Below are 11,545 nucleotides of genomic sequence, written 5' to 3' on the forward strand. Positions count from 1 at the left end.
ACACTACCCTTTCCAAGCTAACCCACTATTCAAAAAAATATTTACACACACACACACATACAATGATAAGAAAAAAAAAAGAAAATAAAATGATAAAAAAATTCGGCAAAAATGAAGAGAAAAAAAAACAGTGAATTAAAGTGAAATAGCGTCTCAAATAGAAGCTTTAAATTGGCGTTAAAAGTGTTGAAAAAGGGTCCATGGCAAAAAGCATAAAGACGAAAATAGTTAGATAAGAAGAAAAAAAAAAAAACCGTTGAATTCAGGATAATAAAATTACCCTTCAGTCGGAACAAGTAGTATAAATGCGCGTTGGCTTTCATGAACTTGATACGGAATGATAAAAAAAAAAAAAACACCTTTCATCTGAAAAATAAAAAAAAAATTCATTTCTTCATATTATTATCTCTATATTTTAAATTTCATTATATCTTTTTTTTTTGATATCTCAATATAATTAATATAATAAAAATAACAATTTCATTTTTTAGTAAATTAAATAAAAATTTTTTGCAACAAGTTGATATAAAAATAAAAAGAAAAAATATAAGACAAAATTGACAATTGTTTTTTAAGACGTTGCTGAGTGTCGTATGAATTTTTAGTGGGATTTGAATGAAATAGGGTGAATATATATATATATAATAATGAAAAAAATAAAAAAAGGTAAGAAAAGTCGAGGTGAAAAAGTTTATATCACAAGAGAAAAGCCGTAAACGTGGGCCATCTCGTCGAGTAGGTGGTAATGTAGAGAAGGTAGGCGTTATCTTATCACCCCAGTGGTGGTTATCATAGTGTCCTTGTTTTTTCAATGTTCAACAATACAACCGACAATGTATATGTGTATAATAATACGTGAAAGCTTTCTTTATACCATCAAGCAAATGCTTGCTTTACTCGTTCTTTGCATCACTTCAATTTTTCTTTTTCCCTTTTTTTTTTCTCTCACTTTTATTTTTCAATATATATATATTTTTACAACATCGTCATTCTCTTTTACACCAACACACAAGTATATATTTATTTATATTTAAAAAATATAACCAACGACCCACCAACACCACCAACAACTGGCAATACCGCCCATCTAGGCAAAACCACAACTCTGCTGCGATGCTCCGACGAACCGACCCGGAAACCTATTACGTTCCCGATGTTTCGCTTTGCAGGCTTATTTTATACCGCAATCGCATCAGGTCTTTTTTACCCACCTCATTTTATATATACGTATATATAATAACCTTTTTGGCTACAAGCTATTAGCTTGACTGAAGCAAAAGATATTATGTGAATGAAATAGTGAAGTAAAGGATAACACAAGACCAAATAATTACAGCTTTAAATTGAAGTGATTTACCTTGTATGTCACTTTAGAGATTTTAGTTTTTATTTTTATTTTTTATCTACAATTCAGGGTAGTAGTTGGTAGTATTAAATTTGACAACCCAAAATATTTCAAGTTAATAATCGCTAATAAACAAAATCATCTGTATTTTAATTTTGATCACATTTTTTTTCGAAATTTCTCTTTGAAATTAATTCCGAAGAATTTCTATTTTTTTTGCAATGAAAGCTACACATTTTGATGATTAATTTTTTCTTTTTTAAACTTAATTAAATATTTTTTTCATTATTGTAAGAAAATAATAGGTAAAAAAAATTTTTTTTTTTCTGTCCTAGTTATTTTGGCACGTGTTCAATTGTCATGTAATTAAGTTTATGAAGGTTAACCCTAATTAATTTTTTTTCTAAATAATATATATTCTATAAATAATAAATTATTTTGTTAATTTAAAAATTATAATTTCATTGAGTCAATTTAATTTGAATTAAAATCCACACGATTCTGATTCCTGAGGGTATTTCAAGCCATATATACCACAAAAATATTTGAAATGTTTCGCGAGCATCTGTTCATCTACTGGACGGACAGTGTACATCCCCTGAAATGTTTAGTCTGAATTTTGTTAAAAAGGTATATACTGGATTGATTTACGACCACTGGCTACTACTGGCTTTTAGCCTTAACAATGCCTCACACCAACTCGAGAAAGTTTTAATTGCTCGGGGTCATATATATAAAATTGTAATTTTTTTTTATTTTTTTTTATTTTTTAAAACTGTTTTTTCAATGAACAGACCATTATATTTTTGCTGTCGTCATTATGGTTCATCATGAATTAATCTCTACATTTATAATATATTTTTTATCTCAGCTATTTCATTGTTATTTTAAATGAATTTTAAAAAATACATCAGCAATTAATTGACTGATTAATTGTCTCAATCCAGCAAAGTTTTATAATTTTTCATTTAAAATATAATTCAATTGAAAATAAATTTTATAATACTTTTATTCATAACTATTTGATAATTTTTTTTTCTTTTCATAAAAGTTTATGTATATTGAAGTTTTGATAAATGTGGTTGAGTTGGACATATAAGTAGCTTACTTCCTTCATCATTTATCCTGCAAGAAACAAAGACCTTTTAAGCTCATTTTGTCCCTGAATATAATTTAAAATACCTAATAAACTTGCAAATAAAAATTATTAAATATAAGAAAACTTTAAACATTTAATATTCCTTTTTTTGTTTTAAATTAATGATTAATTTATTTTATAGTTCATCCAATGATACAAGTACCAAATCAATTAGTTGGTGCACCAATTGGTACAAATGTCACATTGATTTGTCATGTTGAAGCATCACCAAAAGCAATTAATTATTGGACACGTGAATCTGGTGAAATGATTATAACAAATCATAAATATTCAATGTCAGAAGAAAAATTATCAGTATATAGTGTACAAATGCGTCTTATCATAAGAATTTTACAAAAACATGATCTTGGTGGTTATAAATGTATATCTAAAAATTCAATTGGTGAAGCTGAGGGTAATATTCGACTGTATGGTAAGTTTAATTAAACTCAAAAATTTAATTTAATTTTATATTTTTAAAACTATCAAAAAGATATTAATAACATTTAAAAATGAAAATAATTATGTAAATTTTTCACGTTAAATTTTAAAATAAATTGTCATTTGAATTTTTTTATTTTAAATTATAATAATTCTAATAATTGTTAGTTAATAATTCATCTAAATTAATTATAAAAAATATTTAAATATTTGTTATTATTCTAATTTACTAATTATTATTCAATAATATTTTACTAATAATTATTTCAAATCAATATTACAAATATTTTTCTCATTTATCATTTAATAATTTTGTCGTGATAAATTGATTATTACTTATCGTTATTTTAATCATAATTTTGAGCATTAAATTGTATAAATTTATAAACAGTTTAGTTAGAAATTTATTGCTAAATAAATTGGTAAAATAATTTCAAATTAAATCAATCAAATGAATAAAAATCATGACTTCATTTAAAAATATATTTTCAATTAAAAGAACATTTACTTTTAATTTTTTTTTCGAATTTATTAAAATCCTTTTAACAAAATTTTTATTTAAAAAAAAAATTAAAAGGGTAAATAAATTTTTCAAAGATTTTATTGAATTGTTATTTGATTGACACTGTCCATCAGTTGAAATATTTAAAAAAAAAAAGCTTTGTAAATATTTTAAAACACCTAAAGAAAATTTAAAAAAAAATTAATTATTTTCATTAAATAATAATAGCCATTACTTGTAATATGTTAGCCGTTAATTTTCTGATGTAAACAGATAATATATTTCCACTGGTTATATACAGATAAATATATATATACAAAAAATTTTCATTTCAACAAGAAAAGTTAAGTTTTGATGATGGGAAGCACAATGTAGATAGTCACGCGATCAGATAAGCCTGTTAAATTAACCGTTGAAACTAGCTTTGGGGTTGAAAAGGTGTTAAGCTAAAAACCTACTACTCTTGATATAATTCAACCCAAGAGAAATGGTTATACAAACTGCCAACACAAAACAATCAGAGATTGATAAAAGATAAAAGAAAAAAAAAAAAACAAAATAACAAATTAAATAAAATAATATAAAAGATTGAAAGTAAAAATAAAAAAAAAAGAAGAAAAAACAATCAAGAAAAATTAGAAGCAGTCACGTTTTTCAAGTTGAAAAAAAAGTTGGCAATAGAAAACAATATCCGCGTATTAGTTATCGTTTATCAGTGGTGAACCAGACGAAAATGTTGAAAATTGGGTGAGCCATCTGTTGCCAGACATGATCGATAAAAGTCCAGCCCAAGTGTTATCAGTGCTAAACTGCTATTTCGTTTATTCTTTTTATTTTTTTTTATTTATTTTTTCGCTACTATATCCTTGATACATATATATTTTTATAATAATATAAAGTATATATACCAATACATCTATAAATAACTGTCCCTCAATGTTAAACCAATATCGCGGCATCCGATTTTTACCTCCGGGCGAGTTACAAGATAAATTGATTTCACCAAATGGTAACCCCTGTCAATGTGTAAAAACGTGATCAACTAAAATCCATTGATTTTTTTTTTTTTTTTTTATCTTTATATATGATATTTTTTGTCTTTTAATGACAAGAATATTCGCTATTCTGTGCAATTTTTTTTTTGTTTTTTTATTATGAAATTTTATTGATGGATATTTAATAGACGTAAAATAATTTTAAAAAGTTTTTCTTTTTTTTTATTGTATTCTTTTTTATTCTGTGAATAAATTTAGCTGGAAGCTGCTGCTTTTTTTTTTTTGTACATTTTAGGGTTTAAATAGTTGAGCTTTTTGAATTTATTTATTGATAAAAATTAATGGGAAATTTATAATGAATTTATTTTTTAATTGAGTGGATAATTTGGGGTTTTAAAAATTAATAAAGTTGAAAGATAAATTAATAGATATATTGATAATTTAATTAACTTGAAATTTAGTTAATAAAAAATGTATACTGGTGTGATTTAAAAAATATTATTTCAAAATTTATTCAGATATATTTTCATGTAAAAAAAAAAGAAAAATTAATAATGAAATTATATTTTTCAATGTTGTGTAATTATTTGAATTTTTCGAAAAAATCAACCTTCTATTGTTACATTTAGAAACAAAATAAAACAGCGAAATTACTCAAAATAATATTCTTTGCAATCAAAAAAATTTAACAGTAAAAAAGCTCAAAAAAAAAACTGAACAAGTTCAATAAAAAAAAAAAATAATAACTTATCTTAATTAAAATAATTAAAAGGTTAATTACTTAAACTTTTTTATATATTTTTTTTTCTTGTATTCAAGATTTTCAGATAAACAATTATCCAAAAACTTTTAATTTATTGCAAATTTATTTTAAACTTGTTTTAAATTGTCTAATAAATTTTTCAAAATAATTTTCATCAACAAAAATACAATTTAAATATTTTTAAAAAATTTATTCAAATGTTTATTAATTTTTAAATTAAAAAAAATTTCAACAATTTTTTTGGAATTTTTATTTAATCAACACCATCAATTAATTCTAAAAAATTTTAAAATTATCTCCTTTTTAATCCATCAAAAACAACCTTCCCAAATTAATTTTCCAAATCGAAAAAAAAAATAACAAAAAATACCATTTGATAATAATCAAATGAAAAAAAAAAAAGAAAAATATAATTAAAGCTTAATTATTTAAATTTGTTTTATTTTTTTTTTTTGATATTTTTTTAGACATGCGACTACCGGAACATTCGCATAAAGGAAACGAGGTGTCTGATGATGAGGATACACTTGAAACACGCGATCATGCTAACCGTTTGAATAATGTTTATCAAGGTTCACTACGTGAAAGTGGATCAACCCTGGATACACCAATCCATAATGGTGATGGTGCATCATCTGTATCAAGTAAAACAAATTATTGTCAAAAATATAAACTAATAATAACAACGCTAATAATTTTCTTCATATCACAACGATAAATAAGCGAAATAAAAATTAAAAGTGAAATTAATTAGTGACTGTGTTTTTTCATCAAGAATGAAAAATAAATTAGATAAAATTAAATCAATGACAAGTGTTTAAGACACTAAATCAAGTGCTCCAATATTTGTATGAATTTATTTATTGTGTATATGTGTAAATGTCAATAACATATGGCATAATTTTTTTCAAAAAATAATCAATTTAATTGACAGTCTAAAATTAATTATTACAGTGCCAAAAATAATATGAGTTATGTCAAATAAATTAGAGTATGTTACCAATATCTTTGAGATAAAATTTTCTTTTTTTTTTTTCATTTCCTTTTTATTTTTCTTTATTAATTGTTTGTTTTTTTATTTTTTTTTACCCTAAGGATATTTGATATCTCTCTTTTTTTTGATTCGGGTGAAATTGATTCATCTACTCTTCACGAAATATGTGAGGGAATAAAAATTGAAGGAATAAAATGAACATTGATACAGGATAAAATATAAAATTCTACATCATGTGAAAATTATATATTTTTTTTTTTATTTATTCTCAGACACGGTTGTACATACACGTGATATTATTTAAATTTTTATTTCATTTAAAACTACATTTCAAGGATAATGGAAAATTATTTTTATTGTTTATTTAATATTTTATTTAAATAAATTTAAACGTGTCTTTGAATATTGTGTTTTTGTATTTTTTATTTTGTAAATATTTCTTCTTTCATACTGGCTTTTTAAAAATATAAAAAAATATACGCAATTAACGTCGAAAATATAGAAGATATTTTATCCTCTAAAACAAATTATTATTGTAAATATTTAAGGTACTTTTAGGTGAAATAAAAATTGGGGAAAATAAAAAATTAAATAAACATAATAGAGATGAAAGGAAAATTAAATTGTCGTTGGTTTTTTTTTTTCTCGTTGGAATGCCTTGCTTTTTACCAGTCAAGCTCAAGGATTTTATCATGTAAAAGATAAGAAAAATAAAAATAAAATTGTTGATTAAGTAAATGTTGATTAATTGAATAATTGGCTAGTTGCGATAAACGATAATTTAATAATGTCCTTTTTAATCAATCAAATTGCCCAACAAACAATCAGAAATTAATTAATATTTTATTTTAAAAATTAAAAAAAAAAAAATTTATCATTTTATCATGTTTTTCAAACGGGGGCATCGAATAACCGTGCCAAAAAAAAATTTTTAAAAATCCATAAAATAAATTAAAATATGAATATTATCATTTGAATAATTAAAAAAAATTTCACTGTAATAATAAAAATTTTTATCATTGAAAAATCAATCAAATAATTATCATTTTTTAATTATAAACTGGGCTTGATTATAAATATTATATTCTGGGGAAAAATCAGCTTGCAAATTGACATTAAAATGTAATAAAAAATGTCAATATTCCATGTAAAATGTAAAATAAAAAAGTAGAAAAATATATTTAATTTAAAATATAAAAAAATGTTGAGAAAAAAATATATAAAATTTAAAAAATATATATATTAAATTATAATTTTATTTTATGTAATTATTTATTTTTTTGAAACGAAAATATATTTATATTTAGTCGTATAATATGTGCTGAAATGAATAATTAAAAAAAAAAAATTAATACCCGATGGTAAATAATTTTTAAAAAAATTTTATTGACATAATGTGAACATTAATATTTGACCTCGGTTGTTGTGCATATAAACACTGTTATCGTATGGATAGTATATAAACCACTTGCAAAAATCATAAATTGCTTATAAATATATATTAAAAAAAAAATAATAAATGAAAAAAAAATATTAAAAAAATAATCAGTTGAAAAAAAACATTACAGTTTTAATGATAATTCAGATGAAAATATATGATGATATATTTATGTGGTAGAGTTGTGTAATGTACAGGATGATTAAATTATTAAAAAAAAAAAAAAAAAAATTTTAAACACATAAAAGTTGTTTTTAAAAATAAAATGGTATAATTAATTTGAAAAAAAAAAAGTTGTGAGTGCATGACGATGATAAAAAATTATCCTGATGAAATATAAAATTTTAAAAAAATAAATTGAGGGATGACTGTGAGTATGAGATAATCAAATTGTAGCTCTGAATGTATCGATAAAAAATAATAATCATAAACTATCAACGAAAATAAAGTCAGCAAAAATAAAAATATAAGTAAAATGTTGATTTTGATTTATGTTAAACGTTGACAATGACAATAATCGTATTTTTAAATTTAAAAAACAATTATTTAACCTAATTATTGTCGACATAAACAGCGTGTTTCCATTTGTAATATAATCATGAGTGAATTGAAGAAAAATTTAATAGAAAAATAAATTGAAAGAATGTAAAAATGTTTTGATGTGTGTGTAAAAAAAAAATATAATTTATCATTTTTTTAAATGACAAAATATAAATATATAATTAACCCGAAATTGTAATTCGAAAAAAAGAAAATAAATATATCTTCTAAAAGAAAATAATTTGAAAAAATAAAAAAAAATAGATATTAAATTATAAAAATATTATTGAGTTAATAACAAAATGTGTATCAACGATTGACTGATATTTTTTTTTTCATTTTATTTTTAGTCAAATAGTATATGCATATCGTAATAAAAAAAATTAATTAATGTATAAATTTTTGTGTTATTTGTGTATCAATTTACTTACCCATTGAAATTTTATTTACCTAGTTGTTGAAAAATTTTTTTGAAAAATGTGAAATACACTTTTCTATAATTAATAAAATTAAAAAAATATATCAAAAAAAAAATTATGGAGTTACGTCTTTTTAATTTAACCCTCATTCAATGCAAACAATTTTTTTTTCCACAAAACTTTTGCAAGTAAAAAAAATAATTTACTGAAGAAAAAAAATCAAAAAAAAATTTAATTGAATATTTATCTATCTTTTATTAATAATAAAAAAAAATATGAAATTTATTTTTTTATTTTATATAGTTACTACAACATTCAAACTATAAAATAAAAAAAAAAAATTTTTTTATTATTGAAAAGCTCTGAGTAAAAAATTGTTTTCCAATAAAAAAAAAATATTGAAAAATTATGTTACTCATGTCAATTTACAACAGCAATAACAATTTAATTTAATATTTATTTTTCTGTTCATTTAAACAATTGAATATGTTACTTTTTATAAATCGATTGTTAAAATCGACAAGAGAGTTTACAATACCAACAAACCACACAACGACTATTCAACTTAATGACCTTCTATATTGTATATTACAGAATACGTGACGTTAACACCACGAAGGGTAAAAGCATAAACTGTCTAAATGTAAAGTGTAAAATACTTGAACACAAACCAACAAAGTATACATCATCATGTCTTTCATGACCAAGGAAAAACAATTTAACAACTTGACAAGTAACTTTAACAAATAAATACAAAAATCAATATTCCATTATTAATTTCAATAAAACAAATACACACAAAAATTCTTTTAAAGTTTCAAATTTAATATCAAACAAAATCACTGTTAACAAAATCATAATAATAATTTTATCTTTAATAAAATTCAGTATAAAAATTTACAAAAAAAAAATAAACAAAATGCATTACCACACGATTGATTGAAAAATACCTTTGTAAAGTAAGACAGATGATTCAATTCTTCCTGCAAAATGAAAAAAAAAATTATATATATTTTCTATTATTTATATTTTATTTAAAAATATAAAAAACACAAAATCTCTAATAAAAAAAAATAAAATAAAGACAGAAATTTGATTGATAAGTTTACAAATGCAACAACACAATATCCATCAAAATAAACCAAAAAGACTTTTATATATGTAAAGTAAAGTAAAAAAAAAAAAAACCTCAAGATCACAAAAATGAATATAAAGTAAAAACGTTTTATACAAAAAAATATTTCTTCTCAAGTAGATAAAATTTAGTAATAATAATAACAAAAATATTTAGTTTTACTGTGTGTGAGGAGATCGTTCAACGTTTGTCGATTGCCCAGAATTTTTAGACCTTGAAAAAAAAAAAAAAATGAAGTAAAAAGCACTAAAAAGTACTGAAGAGGACGAAAGAAAGGAAACAAGTAGTACGAGTAAACGGACGGTGCGCCTGATCGTTGATATTGTAAGTGGCTGCGAATCCTTTATATCCAAGTTGAAAAGTAAAGAGAGAGAAAGAGGAATAAAGACAGGTAAAAAAAAGAAATAGAAAAAAAAAAAAAATTATATAGATGGGGCAAAGTAAAAGAATAATAAAATAAAAAAAAAAAATAATAAAAAGTAAGATGGTAGCAAGCTTGGAATTTTTGATGTACTAGCAAGCAGATATGAATATCGAAAAGTTACCCAAGAGAATTCCTGAGAATGCTATATACAGATATATTGAGTTTAAGAAGAATGGACGTTTGGTAAAACTGCGACTGAAGAAATGAGGAAGACTAAGAGGGTTACACAAAAAGGGTATGAGGTTTTTTAAGAAAGAAAAATGATGATGGTTAAAATAGAAGAAGAAGAACACTTGTTAAATTTATGTATATATGTTTGGTAGATTTAAACTAGCACTAGTACAATGGTGTTATAGGTTACTTTGAGAAATCACCATGGAACCAATAAACTCTCTTCTATGCGTCAAACAAACGGCATTGTTCCATTGCTTACATAGATCGTTCTTAGCTTGTGTATACATGGATTTTACTTCTTCCTTTATAACAAGTAAACTTCATTTTCTGCTTTTATCATTATGTACATCTCACTCACACATTTATCAAACTATCAATTTTATCTTTCTATCTAATAAACTTGATTATTGTCTTTTTTTTTAATTTTATTTTTACTTTTTTTTTATCAATACTTGCTGTACTTGAAATAATTATTTTTTAAAATTCAAATAAAAATTTTTAATGAAATATATATATTTATATTTAAAAAAAAAATAAAAAAAAAAAACAAAAATATTTATTTATCTAAATTATTAAATTAAATGATATTTAAAATTAAAAAATATAAATAATATCACTTTATTATATTTAAAAAAAAAAAACTACATATTTAAAAATAAAAACAAATAATTAATCTCAAATATAAAATTAAATACCACGAATAATTTTCATAATCCTACAGATTAATAATAATAATAATAAAACAACTTTCAATTAGTGAAAAATAACATATAATTTTTCGGTGTATATATACATTTTAATGAAATACAATGAAATAAAAATTAAAAATATGTTAATGATATTGAGCATATAAACCAAAACAAAAACATTCCAAAAACCAACATTGAAACAAAATCAAAGTACACACATTGAATAAAAGTGAAATTAAAAATTCAAAATACAAATATAATATTATATAGTGATGCACTCAAGCACCTTTGTCCAGTTTCATTTACCTGGTTACAATAAAACGATATCGCTTCGCACACACGCACTCTTATTAGCCAGTATCAGAGAAATAACATTAGAGAAATAACACAATAACACCAAGTCCACTATGCTTGACCACACTGGTCACTGTGTATAGTGATGGTGGTTGATGTGGTAGTGGTGGTGGAGGTTGTGGTGGTTATATACATATACCAAATTTTAACTCTAAAGCTTTACACATATATATATACAAAATAAACCATCATAA

At 22.5% G+C, this 11,545-nt stretch overlaps 1 protein-coding gene across 1 annotated transcript in view; it reads left to right on the forward strand.

The window, feature by feature from the left end:
- Positions 1-6,389, forward strand: part of LOC122851117 (lachesin-like) — a 68,682-nt gene extending 62,293 nt beyond the window's left edge. The window contains exons 5-6 of the mRNA XM_044150164.1: positions 2,626-2,916; positions 5,652-6,389. Of these exons, the coding sequence (XP_044006099.1) occupies positions 2,626-2,916; positions 5,652-5,902 (542 nt within the window). The 3' untranslated portion in view covers positions 5,903-6,389. The remainder of the gene's footprint in view (positions 1-2,625; positions 2,917-5,651) is intronic.
- Positions 6,390-11,545: the final 5,156 nt, after the last annotated feature.

The sequence above is a fragment of the Aphidius gifuensis genome, linkage group LG3 (assembly GCF_014905175.1).
Source record: "Aphidius gifuensis isolate YNYX2018 linkage group LG3, ASM1490517v1, whole genome shotgun sequence".
Lineage (NCBI taxonomy): Eukaryota > Metazoa > Arthropoda > Insecta > Hymenoptera > Braconidae > Aphidius > Aphidius gifuensis.